This window comes from Bos javanicus, chromosome 1 (assembly GCF_032452875.1).
Source record: "Bos javanicus breed banteng chromosome 1, ARS-OSU_banteng_1.0, whole genome shotgun sequence".
NCBI classification, from domain to species: Eukaryota; Metazoa; Chordata; class Mammalia; order Artiodactyla; family Bovidae; genus Bos; species Bos javanicus.
The window spans coordinates 97,121,166-97,134,620 of record NC_083868.1 but is presented as its reverse complement, the minus strand read 5'-3'; the positions used below and the strand labels follow the sequence as shown (position 1 = coordinate 97,134,620).

The 13,455-nt window shown below is 36.1% G+C and overlaps 1 protein-coding gene across 2 annotated transcripts in view; it reads left to right on the top strand.

The window, feature by feature from the left end:
- Positions 1–13,455, top strand: part of PRKCI (protein kinase C iota) — a 70,798-nt gene that overhangs the window by 35,202 nt on the left and 22,141 nt on the right. For both annotated transcript variants that reach the window (XM_061416174.1, XM_061416183.1), the window contains 5 exons: positions 586–636; positions 4,585–4,670; positions 6,039–6,179; positions 10,118–10,172; positions 11,320–11,378. In XM_061416174.1, coding sequence (XP_061272158.1) covers positions 586–636; positions 4,585–4,670; positions 6,039–6,179; positions 10,118–10,172; positions 11,320–11,378 — 392 coding nt within the window. The remainder of the gene's footprint in view (positions 1–585; positions 637–4,584; positions 4,671–6,038; positions 6,180–10,117; positions 10,173–11,319; positions 11,379–13,455) is intronic.

Genomic DNA, 13,455 nt, shown 5'->3' with positions numbered 1-13,455 from the left:
TTCTGTGTTCTAAACCACGTCCTTTTTGTACATCACAAAGAGTTGACTAAATGTTCATAAATGTGCTGTTTCATTATATTCTCTTTAAGAATGTTTTGAATTAGCATGTTTATGGATGTGTCGTTCCTTAGACAAAGCTTATGTTTTTGTATTTGGGTATGGTTTTCAATGAAGTTTAGTATATACATCTTTTAAAAACTATCGTGGCTTATGTTTATATTTGAATACATCTTGCAATTTTAATTCTTCATCCTAGAAGATTTGTTACTACAATAAAGATTTAAGGAAATAGTTAATGACTTCTCTATGACAAAAAAGTCAGTTGGTGATGTAATAGGGACAGGAATGAGTAATTTGAGCTTCTAATACATTATTTATGGATGGTGCTTTAATAAGAACTTCTTTCATTATAGCCTTGGTAAAATGGATCCCTTCCAAAAATCATACTGACCATATACTAAAATACCTTATGTCACGAGAGGCTCTTGACATTTTGATCAACTTATATGATTTTTTAATTTAAAATTCTGTATAATTTGTATGTTTTTAAACATGCTGTATTAATTTTAATTTGTTGTCTTTCAGTATTCCCTTGTGTACCAGAACGTCCTGGAATGCCCTGTCCAGGGGAAGATAGTAAGTATTTATCTACATCATACCTTTGAGTAGAGTTATTTATGATAAAATGGCACAAGTGAAATGAAATCAGAACTAGAACTTTTAATTAATTTCTTTTCTTTTCCATTCTTAAGTCTAATTGAGAATAGATTAGCACACTGCCTAAATTCTCTACTTTTGCTAGATCAAAATCAGGCAGTTAAAAAAAAAAAGCAGGTAGTTTTTGATTACAACTTACTAATAATCGTCTATTGTGCATTTGAAAGGAAAATTAAGTTCATTATAAGTCATTTCTTGTTTTTTAATTTTGGAAATTTTCAAACCCTAGGAGAAGTTTAAAAAACATAGAAACATTGAAAACAAAGATACCCATATATCCTTTACCTAGATTCACCAGTTATTAACATTTTCTATGTTTGCTTTATCTGTGTATCTGTGCACACATATACATACATGTATATACACAACAAACACTTATTTTTATTTTTTTGCTGTATCATTTTAGAGTAAGTAGTTGACATGACACTTTACCTCTAAATACTTTATCATGAATCCTTAGGGACTGCTATGGGACTTTCTTTTGAATATCTAATCCACTGCTTAACATTAATGAGATGAGCTGAAAGAGTCAGACAACTCTTTAGTCTGATGGAATTTGAAAATGCAAGCTTACGTATCAGTTCAGTTCAGTCGCTCAGTTGTGTCCAACTCTTTGGGACCCCATGAACCGCAGCACGCCAGGCCTCCCTGTTCATCACCAACTCCCGGAGTTTACCTAAATTCATGTCCATTGAGTCAGTGATGCCATCCAACCATCTCATCCTCTGTTGTCCCCTTCTCCTCCTGCCTTCAATCTTTCCCAACATCAGGGTCTTTTCAAATGAGTCAGGTCTTTGCATCAGATGGCCAAAATATTGGAGTTTCAGCTTCAACATCAGTCCTTCCAATGAACGCCCAGGACCGATTTCCCTTAGGGTAGACTGGTTGGATCTCCTTGCAGTCCAAAGGACTCTCAAGAGTATTCTCCAACACCACAGTTCAAAAGCATCAATTCTTTGATGCTCAGCTTTCTTTATAGTCCAACTCTCACATCCATACATGACCACTGGAAAAACCATAACCTTGACTAGACGGACCTTTGTTGACAAAGTAATGTCTCTGCTTTTAAATATGCTATCTAGGTTGGTCATAACTTTCCTTCCAAGGAGTAAGCGTCTTTTAATTTCATGGCTGCAATCACCATCTGCAGTGATTTTTATCACGTTATTACTTTTGATATATGGTATAATTTATAGGTTATAGATATTAAAGAACCCATTTTTATTTGTGGTTTCTGCACATATCCATGACTTTAGAAGGAATAGTGGTAAATGTTTTGTTTTCTATTAAGTGAAATAGCTCTAAACTTTTAATTCTGTAACTCTTTATGCAACTTGGTAAAAAGGAAAAATTAAAGAACTAGGTGTTTCTATATAGAGTTGTGGCTGTGTACTTTATAGACTGGAGAAGGAAACGGCAACCCACTCCAGTATTCTTGCCTGGAAAACCCCATGGACAGAGGAGCCTGGTGGGCTACAGTCCATGGGGTCGCAAAGAGTCGCACACGACTTAGTGACTGAACAACAATAACAACTTAATAGGAAGGTGGGGAAATATAAGGAGTAGGTAGGGCTCTGAAGGAATAGTGAAACACTTAGGTTTGGGTTCAGCTAGGAGTATTTTACTGGATTTCCGGTGGCAGATGGGTTACAGCCAGCATGGGCTGCCTTCACAGAGGTGTTGGAAAAGCAGCTGTCCTCTCTTTGTCCAGGTGAGAGTTTTGAAAGTCTTGTCATTGTAGCAAGTCTTGCTTGCACAACCCCATGGGTCCAAATCTATTATGAGTCTGTAGTACACTTCCCAGATAAAATGTCATTTCCTAACTTTTCATTATATTTCATGCTCACATTGCCACTTTAAAATTTGCTGGTGGAGATTTTGATATACTCCTCCTTGGTATAATTAATATTACTAAACTAGAGCATGAAGGAAAATTGATAACCGTTAAGGTGATCTCCTTTTTTAGGTGGCTCTTTTAATTCCTAGACAACATTAACATGTTTAAATCTGAGATATATCAAGTTGTATAGTTCATGAAAGTTTCTTAAATAAGATACTCTTAGTTTAAGATAGTAACAAACTTTCTTCTTTGGTTATTCCTAACAAAATAAATAATTAAAAATAAAAGCATACATATTTGAGGTTCTGTATTAGGGTTTCCCTGGTGGCTCAAATGTTAAAGAATCTGCTTGGAATGGTGGGAGGCCCAGGTTTGATCCCTGGGTTGGGAAGATCTACTGGAGAAGGAAATGGAAACCCACTCCAGTGTTCTTGCCTGGAGAATCCCACGGACAAAGGAGCCTGGCAGGTCCCAGTCCTTGGGGTCCCAGAGAGTCGGACGTGACTACGCCTGACTAACACACACGCATGTTAGTGGCTCAGAGGTGAAGAATTCGCCTGCCAGTACAGGAGACACAGGAGGTGGGGGTTCAGTCCCTGGGTGGGGAAGATCCCCTGGAGGAGGAGATGGCAACCCATGCAGTATTCTTGCCTGGAATAAGAATACCCAATCCAGTATTCTTGCCTGGAAAGTCCCATAGACCGAAGAGCCTGGTGGACAGCACACACATTATGCTTCTCAGGATTTCTATTTCAGAGCATTTTACCTGTTTTATTCTTTATTAATTTTAAATAATAGACCCAGTGCTATATTTGCTTTAAAATGAGTTTAGAAAGCTAATGGACTCTCCACAGTATTTCTATTACTGTGGAATGACTAAATAGGAAATATATGTAATAGTGATTGATTTAACCAAAATTACACTGGTAGAGTTGATTTGATCTCATGGAACCTCTTAGTTTGTTTAGGGAAAGTATTTAGAGTATTTAAAAATATAAAAGCCATTGAATGAAAGATTGTTGTGGAAGAGAATATTCTTGTGGTTACAAAATGTTCGTTATACAGTACTATACTTATAAAACGAAGAAAACTAGCCATCACTGTCTTTAATAGAGTGATTGAATACCTTGTAGGAGTCAACAATCTCACATTTGTATATTCCTTGATGTGATGCAGTAAGAAATACACATCGCCTATGTGTTATTTTTGCTAAAAGTATTTAATATGTGGGAAGTGTTACAGATCTGTATTAGATTTGAGTCTAGTCAGGAAACAGACAAATCCAGAGTGTAGGACTTAAGATAAAACAGCTGCCTAAACTTTTTCAACATGATAAAAAACAAACAACAGTAAATGAGACAGAGTGATTGGTTTAGCATATATTAAAGAGACAGAAAAGGTATAGTAACGAAATGCAATGCCTAAATCTTGACTGGATCCCGGAGAGAAAAAGAAAACTGAAAGATACTTTTCAGGCAAATGGGAAATTTGCATATGAACTGTATATTAGATGTTACTGAATTAATGTTAACTTTCTAAGACACCGTAATGGTATTGTGGTCAAATAGAATTAGGGGGAGTGTCTTTAATCTCAGGCCGTGGATACTTGGATATTTAAAGGTGAACTGTTACGATGTCTGCAATTTATTTTTAAATGATTCATTAAAAAAGTGTATGTGTAAATAGAGAAGAAAGCAAATGTGGCAAAGTGATTGTAACTGATAAATGTGGTTGAAAGATGAAGGCATTTTATTGTTCTATTCTTTCAACTTCTCTGTGGGCTTACAATTTTTTCAAAATTAAAAGGGAAAAAATAACAGAAAAGCAGTAATAGTTTTTCAAATATTTATACTCCATGGGCTTTATTTTCATCTGATCTCTTGATGAATCTATTTTATTTTTTCACTTTCAGGTTTTTAATCAATATATTTTTTTTGTAGTGAATATCATAAAAAGTCATAGACTTTATATAAAATGACTTATAATCACACTTGCTCTTTTTTTAAAAACTTTTAATCTCTGTTTAGAATCCATTTACAGACGAGGTGCACGCCGCTGGAGAAAGCTTTATTGTGCAAATGGACACACTTTTCAAGCCAAGCGTTTCAACAGGGTAAACCTTAGTTTGCTGAATGTTGATAATTGGAGAAATCTGTTTTTTTCCTCTCTACTGTTACTCCCTTCTAAAGGAGTAAGTAAAGAGTTAGTTGCTCAGTCACATCCGATTCTTTGCAACTCCATGGACTGTAGCCCGCCAGCCTCCTCTGTCCATGGAATTCTCCAGGCAAGAATACTGGAGTGGGTTGCCATTCCCTTCTCCAGGGGATCTTCCCGACCCAGGAATCTGAGGCTCCTGCACTGCAGGCAGATTCGTTACTGCCTGAGTCACCAGTAGGGTGACCTATAATTCCCAGTTTGCCCAGTGTAGTGCATTTGCTATCTTGAAGTACTTTTTAATAGCATCTCTTGACTCTTAAAAATGTTCCAGATTGAATGATTAGTTATATGATTACCATAGCCGTAAGAAAACTGGATATTTTGAATATAATGCAAGACAGCTAAAAAATAAGCAAGGTTTAGTTTGCAGACCATTTACTATTGGGTTTTTTTCTCTAGTTTTCTCTGTTTTAGAAAATGATCTTTGCAGACACTTACCTAGTTTTTACTATGTACCATGCACTCTTCTGAATGCTTGACATGTACCGCTCCACTCAGCTTAAGGGATCTTAAGTTCTGCAACTGGGGATCAAACCCGTGCCCCCTGCAGTGGAAGCACAGAGTCTTAACCACTGGACCACCAGGGGAGTCCCTATTTTCCGTTTTAGAGATGAAGAAACTGAGGTGCAAAATAGTCAAATAACTTGCCCAAGATAACCCAGCTAGTAAGTGACAGAGCCAAGGTTTGAAAGCAGTCTTTCTCCAGAAGTCCATGTTTTTACCTACTCTTGACAACTACAAATATATGGATTCCATTTCCATTCTAACTGTGCTGAGTTCTCAGTTCATTAATGTAATAGAAGCCACCACCTGAGGTTCCCAAATTCCTATTCCCAGTTGCAGAGATATTTTAAAAGTTTTGAAGTGAAAAGTCACTTTAGATGTTGCTGCATAAGACATGTTTGACCTCTGAACAGTCTAGAAGGTTTATGTTTGCTTGAGAGTCCTTGCACAGGTTTTCTGCCATGTTTTTCAAGTTTAATTCACTTTTCCTATTTTCATTACTCTGAACCTAATTAGAAAAAGACTGAAAATCCATGGACTTAGGAAACATCATGGTTACAAATTTCACTGTCTCTTTAAAACAAGCTCTATTTTCTGTTTATTTCCCATGACCATCATAGCTTTAAGTTGTGTATGATGAAGGAATTTGAGTTAGAGAAGAAAACTACTTATTTCACTGTTCTATGAGCAAACTGTTGGGAAAGTTTATGATGTGTTTTTTGTTAATTTTAAAAAAATACTGTTGAATTAATCTCTCCAGCGTGCGCACTGTGCCATCTGCACTGACCGAATTTGGGGACTTGGACGTCAAGGATATAAGTGTATCAACTGCAAGCTCCTGGTTCATAAGAAGTGCCACAAACTTGTCACAATTGAATGTGGGCGGCATTCGTTGCCACCGGTAAGACACCATTGTCTAATTTTTCTTTGATAGAGGATTTTTTATAACTCTGCTAGAACATAAGACTAAAACAGGGGAACGTTAAGGAATCAAAGCTCAACAGTGTTGTTACAGAATGTGACTAGGAACACTTTAGGAGTACAGTTAACATATTGTGAATTTGGAATTAGATTACTACAAATTTGTTTATAGGATATGGTTAACTTCTTTGTTTGACCTGCTGTAAAATCCTTTGGTCTAAATTAGAAAAATGTAAGGAGAATCATTTAAAAGCTATGTTTTTCTTCTTTTAGCTACTCTTCAGTCTAAGCTCCCATTATTGTAGCATCTGTACTAAGCATAAAGCAGGTGAGAAGAGTCAGAGGCTTCCTGTTTGCTATGTGAAGTGTGAGATAATGGGGAAGCTTTTGCACTTAAAATTTTTGTTTTTCACTTTCTATTTTAAATATGAAATTAAAACGTGTTCATCATAGAAAAAAGATGAATAAAAAACTTAAATAAATATCCTCCATTAAATCTACTATGTAAAGGTAATGGTCATTTGGTGCATATTCTTCCAGAGCTATGCAAATTTATATGCATAAAGATTTAAAATCCTTCTATATTAAAAAATTTGTAAACATATATAAGACCTGATGGAGCAGTATAATGAACTTTCATATACCAGTTATCCAGCTCCAACAGTTACCACCTCACGACCAATCTCTGCCCATACCCAGTTAGCCTGAACTCATCCTATAGTATTTTGGTGTGTTGTTTTTTTTTTTTCATCCTATAGTATTTTGAAACAAATTCCTCTTTTTGCTCTGCATCTGCACTTACTGGACTACTGGATTCTTCAGCCTGGATCCACCAGGGGGTTGTGAGGGGGTGGTGAAGTTGTCAAATATCCATCGAGCCAATGTTCAAAATTTTGGTTGTCACATAAATGTTGTAATTTTGTTTTCATAATTTTCATTAGGAATCAGGATCTAAATTAAATTCATATTTACAATTAATTGATACATCTAAGATATTTTTAAATTTACTGATTCTTCCCTCTCTCTCTCTTTTCCTTATAATTTAATTGTAGAAGAAATAGTGTTATCATTTAAAGTGTTTCAGAATCTTTCTCTTGCTTCTTCATGGTTATGTTTAAAATGGTCTCCTGTCCTCTTTATTTTCTGTGTGTTAACAGTTGAATGTGAAGAGGTTTGATTAGATTATGATTTTTGGTTTTTTTGTGAGTTTTTTTGAGATTACTTCATAGAAGGTGGTGTGTTTATCCATCAAAAAGCATATAATGTTTTTATGTCTTGTTCTTTTACACACTTTTTAACAAAAATAAGACTTTGTGTTTACTGTTTTCTAACCCATTTTTCTTGCTGAACAATATATTTTGTTCATCTTTCTGTACCTATATATTCTTCATTTTTTTGCACATTTTTTTGTGTGTCTTTACCATAATTTATTTAACCAGTTCCCTATTTGAGTTGTTTTCTACATTTTCCTATAAGGAAAATCATAGTAAACTTCCTGGTAGATTAATCTTATTATTTCCTTAAGGCTGCAGAAGTAGAATTACTGGATTAAAAGATGAGCATTTTTTAAAAGATCTGCATTTGTCTTTTTTTTTTTCTTTTTACTTGCAATGCTAGTGATAGAACCAAAGGCTGATATCTATATCAAACAGGAGAAACGTAAAGGAAACTAAACAATTTTATGTAATCACGTGGCCGTGATCCTATACAGTAAAATGGAAATTCAAAGGACATGATTTTTCTGAATGCAGGAGACCCCGATTTCATTCCTGGGTCAGGAAGATTCCCTGGAGAAGGGACAGGCTACCCACTCCAGTATTCTAGCCTAGAGAATGCCATGGACTGCATAGTCCATGGGGTCACAAAGAGTCAGGCACAACTGAGCCACATTCACTTTCACATGCGGATATTATTAAAAAAAAAAAAATGTGGTAACAGATCTAGAACCTTTGGCAAGCTAACGAATGAGTAATATAAATATCAATAATCAACTTTGTCCTTCATGGTGATTACCGTCCGATATTTGCTTTGAGAGCACTTGAACTCCTCATTGTTAAAGAGAAATAATCCTTTCCTCTCTGAAACATTTGTGAACCATTCAGTTGGGTGTGGTGAATAAAATACTTAAGGATCTAATACATAAAAATGCAATAGGCAAAGCACATTATTTTTTCGCTCCCTTTCTCAAAGGATGGAATATTTTGTATTTGCCCTGATTTTATGTCTTGACTTCATGTACCATTGTATAGTGACATTTTTAGTTGAAATACAGTAGGACTAAAAATATTGATATAATACTAATAAATCATGTTGGTATGTGTGCTTGTCACATAGGATTCACAGGAGATTTAAATTCACAGTTGTCAACGTAAAGGATTCATGCTATTTAGCTTCTTCATGAATCTATACCACGAAGGAAGAGCTTTTCACAACACATTTCACTGAGGGAACTACAGGGATGATAGGCATAATACTATGTGTCAACTCATGGATTTCTAAGCATTGCTCACAATACAGATCTGATTTTCAACATCAGGGTTTTTTCATTGTCCTTGAACAGCATTTGTTTTTCTGTTCAGTTCAGTTCAATTCAGTCGCTCGGTCGTGTCCGACTCTTTGCAACCCCCATTGAACCGCAGCACGCCAGGCCTCCCTGTCCATCACCAACTCCCAGAGTTTACCCAAACTCGTGTCCATTGAGTTGCTGATGCCATCTAACCATCTCATCCGCTGTCATCCCCTTCTCCTCCTGTCTTCAGTCTTTCCCAACATCAGGGTCTTTTCAAATGAGTCAGCTCTCCAAAAACTGGAGTTTCAGCTTCAACATCAGTCCTTCCGATGAACACCCAAAACTGATTTCCTTTAGGATGGACTGGTTGGATTTCCTTGCAGTCCAAGGGACTCTCAAGAGTCTTCTCCAACACCACAGTTCAAAAGCATCCATTCTTCTGCGCTCAGCCTTCTTTATAGTTCACCTATATATTCCAGGCGAAGTTCAAGGGAAGCTGTGATGCTCCACTGCCCTTGAAGGAGTCCACATGGAATGAAGAAGTACTGTGGGAAGTCTGTTAGTAACCATCATGCCTTGGGTCTGTGGTCCGCACCCCTCCGCTCCGCTCACTGGATGCCGATCCATGGGGACCCAGGAGTGCACGAAATGCTGCATTTGTCTTTCTAAGTTGTCTTTTAAACAGGGGTCCCCAGGCTCCTAATGCCTGATCTAATACCTGATGATCTGAGGTGGAGCTGATGTAATATTAATAGAAATAAAGTGCACAATAAATGTAATGAGTGTGAATCATCCCAAAACCCTCACATGCTGGGTCTGTGAAAAAATTGTATTCCACAAAATCAGTCCCTGGTGTCAAAAAGGTTGGGGACCACTGTTTTAGAATGATTATAACATATTTATTCTTAGTACCTGCTCTGGACATTGTGAAAGTAGGTTTTAACTGGTAGCTCATTGATAGTAACGTTATTTAGCTAGTTCAAAAAAGTTTACAAATGGATTTATGGTTAGAGAGGTTGAAAGCCAATCTTAACAACAGCAGAAAGCCAGAAATTGTGAAAATAATTTATCCAGATTACTGATATATTCTTGAGTATTCTTAGTCAATGGAATGACTTGTGTGAGTTCATAAATGCAGAAGGATTTAAAAGGTACTGAAATTAATTTTGGTTTTTCTGCGATCTGTAAAATGTGGCTAACATTACCTCATTCATAGGAATGTTGTATTGTTTCATGTAATACAATTAAAAATAAATTGTATATAGTAGTATAATCCTTACTAAGTTACATTTCAAATTTAAATTTTAATATGCTGTGTCTCATCAAAATGATATTGTTTCTGGATTTATGGAAGTATTGATATTTGATAAGAGTCCACTAAGTTACTATGTCTTTGGAAATGATTGTAGGAACCAATGATGCCCATGGACCAGTCATCCATGCACTCAGACCACGCACAGACAGGTAAGAATGACGGTGGCACAAGCTACTGCTCATTAAGAAAGTGTCACCTAAAGACTTCTGTATGTGAATCTTTTGCCTAAATGTAAAGACATTTATATTCTTACCAAATAAAAGCTAAGTAACCATGCTGCTAAGCTGCTAAGTCACTTCAGTCGTGTCCGACTCTCTGCGACCCCATAGATGGCAGCCCACCAGGCTCTGCCGTCCCTGGGATTCTCCAGGCAAGAACACTGGAGTGGGTTGCCATTTCCTTCTCCATGTAACCATATTTTGGGGATTTAACATCAATCACAGTATTTAACATATATGTTTGGCATTTTTAAAAGACAACTATGTAAACTACAGCAAATGACTGTTTCCTTTAATTCCGATAAATTTCTTTGAGACCTCTTTATATACCAAATCTATTTTTTTTTAAGTAATGAAGACGTATTGATTTTGTGGACTGTTGACTCTATTCAAGTGACATTTTAAAATAAAACTCTATTATGAGATGAAGAAATGATGTAAAAGATACAGAGATGCTGTATCAAAAATTCAAGAAAGATCATGTGAGTTCAAATGTCTAGTAGATACAAAACCTTTAGTATGTCTCTGAGAAATTTGGAGAGCAATTACATGGGACGTGGCAGCCTGATCTGGGATGAATCAAGAAAAAGGGACTTTTTCTAGAAGGACAGAATGTGGCATCTTCTTCATGGAAGAAGCTAGTTATATGAAATGTAGGTTTTTTTGGCCCCAGCTGCTTTAAGGAATAGAAACCTGGAATCCAATCTAGTCTAAACTAGAGACCCTCCATCTCTTATGTCTCAGTCATACTAATATAATTAAATAGGGTTTAGAGGGTTACCCTTTTAGAAGGAATTTGTAAAGAAGAAAAATATATTTTAAAATAGCAAAAGTGTTTGTTAAAATCAGTAGTCGCTATTGATTGGTTTGTTCTCTTTACCCTCATTAGAGATTAGAATTTAACTGATATTTATGTATAATTTGTTATTAATAGGACAGATATTCAGTTTTAAATGATGAACAATTATTGAAAAATAAAAAGTAAGAAAAATTAAATGAGAAAATTTTGTGTAACTTAGTTAATGTGTACTGTGTTTTTCTTCTTTTTTTTTTTAAATGTTTGGGATTGGGTTTTTAGTAATTCCATATAATCCTTCAAGTCATGAGAGTTTGGACCAAGTTGGTGAAGAAAAGGAGGTAAGATAATTAGTCTTATGGTACATTATGTCATCAGCTTTTTAATAACACGTGACAGTTTAAAACCATGACAGATTGACTTGCTTAAATTTTAGGTCATACTGGAAAAATATAGGGATGATTTTTAATGATTCTAGAGTTTTATTCTGATTTAATTTGTTAATTAAATTACTAAAATCATTTAAATCAAACAGTCTGGTGTGGTGGGATAACTTATTTTCATTTTAAGGTAGCATAATCTAAAAATTATAATGTACTTAAGAATGGTGTTTCAAAATACTTGGTAGTATTGTTTAAAAATCTCGATCCTTCCATTTTACAGACTAATGGTTTATTTAAAGTATAAATAATTAAACATCTTAACTGCCCATCTTTTTTTCTGACTGTTAAACAGTTCATCAGTTTTTTAAACAGTTTAATTTAAAATGTTGAATTAAAATGATAACCAATTTTTTAAAAAAAGCTTATGGTAAGATTTAGCATGCCTCACACGTTTCACTCCCACTTTGACTTCTGAGAAACAACCTTTTTTAATCTTTTCTAGTTGTGTCCACAACGTGTTTATCCCTTTCTTTTTCAGGTTTTTCAACTTTATATACTTCTGGCCACGAAAGGTTTAAACTAGTATACTGTGTTGTGCTGTGCTAAGTCGCATCAGTTGTGTCTGGCTCTTTGCGACCCTATGAACTGTAGCCCACCTGGCTCCTCTGTCCTTGAGAGTCTCCAGGCAAGAATACTGGAGTGGGGTGCCATGCCCCTCCTCCAGGGGATCTTCCCCACCTAGGGATCGAACCCATGTCTTACATCTCCTGCATTGGCAGGCAGGTTCTTTACACTAGCACCCAAACTAGTATACTGCCTCCTCCTTTTCTCTTTCCATTGTTTGATAAGTGGTATTATGTTTTACTCTGGGTTACCTTTTTATTATGGAAAATGTCAAGTATCAATAAAAGTAAACAGAATACTATAACAACCCCCTGTGTCCATTACCCAGTTAAAACAATTGTCTGTACATGTTTTGTCTACCAGCTTCTCTCACTCCCTTTGGCTTAGATGGTAAAGAATCTGCCTGAAAATGCAGGATACCCAGGTTCAATCCTGGGTCAGGAAGATCCCCTGAAGAAGGGAATGGCAACCCGTTCCAGTATTCTTGGGCTTCTCTGGTGGCTCAGGCAGTAAAGAATCTGCCTGCAATTTGGGAAACCTGGGTTTGATCCCTGGGTTGGGAAGATCCCCTGGAGAAGGAAACGGCTACCCACTGCAGCATTCTGGCCTGGAGAATTTCATGGACAGAAGCGCCTGGCAGGCTGTAGTCCATGGGGTTGCAAAGAGTCGGACATGACTGAGCGACTTTCACTTCTCTCACTCCTGTACTGTTTTGAAGCACATCTGTTGGTTACCTGTTTAGTCTCCTATCCCAGTTTCTTGTATCTCTTTTAGTTTGTTTGACATTCTTTTGCTGTTTTATTACTAGTTGTTATAGGGATTGCATCTTACACCCTTAACTTACTTAAATTCAGTACAGATTATTAATAATATGTTTACCATTTTCCAGGATATCAAGGACCTTAGGGCACTTTAAATTCACTCATGCTCACTTCTTGCCTTTAGTGCTTTTTCTGTCCTATTTTAAAATTCTGCATGTGTGTGTTAGTGTTTCTGAACAGCCAGTCCTTACTTTGGTTTATCCATATCTTATTCTTTTGTTCTGTGTCCTTCCTGTGTGTCTGCTTCCATATGAGATCATCTTTCTTCCTGAAAAACTCAGTGTTTCCTTTAGTGAGAATAACTAGTGATGGATTTCCTTAGTTTTTGTTTGTCTGAAAATGTGTTTCTTTCACTTTCATTTTGAAGGCTATTTTTCAGGCTTTAGGATTGTAGAACATCGGGGGTGAGGGAGGTTTGGGCCCTTTAAAAGGTGACTTTCCACTGTTTTCTGGCTTCTGTCATTTCATTCAGACTTATTATTGTTTATGTGAAGAAACTGTTACCTTCACTCCATTTGATTCTCTTTTATGGTTTCCTATTAACCATACTTAGTCTATACATTGCTTTATCTTTTTTACCATTTTCTGCA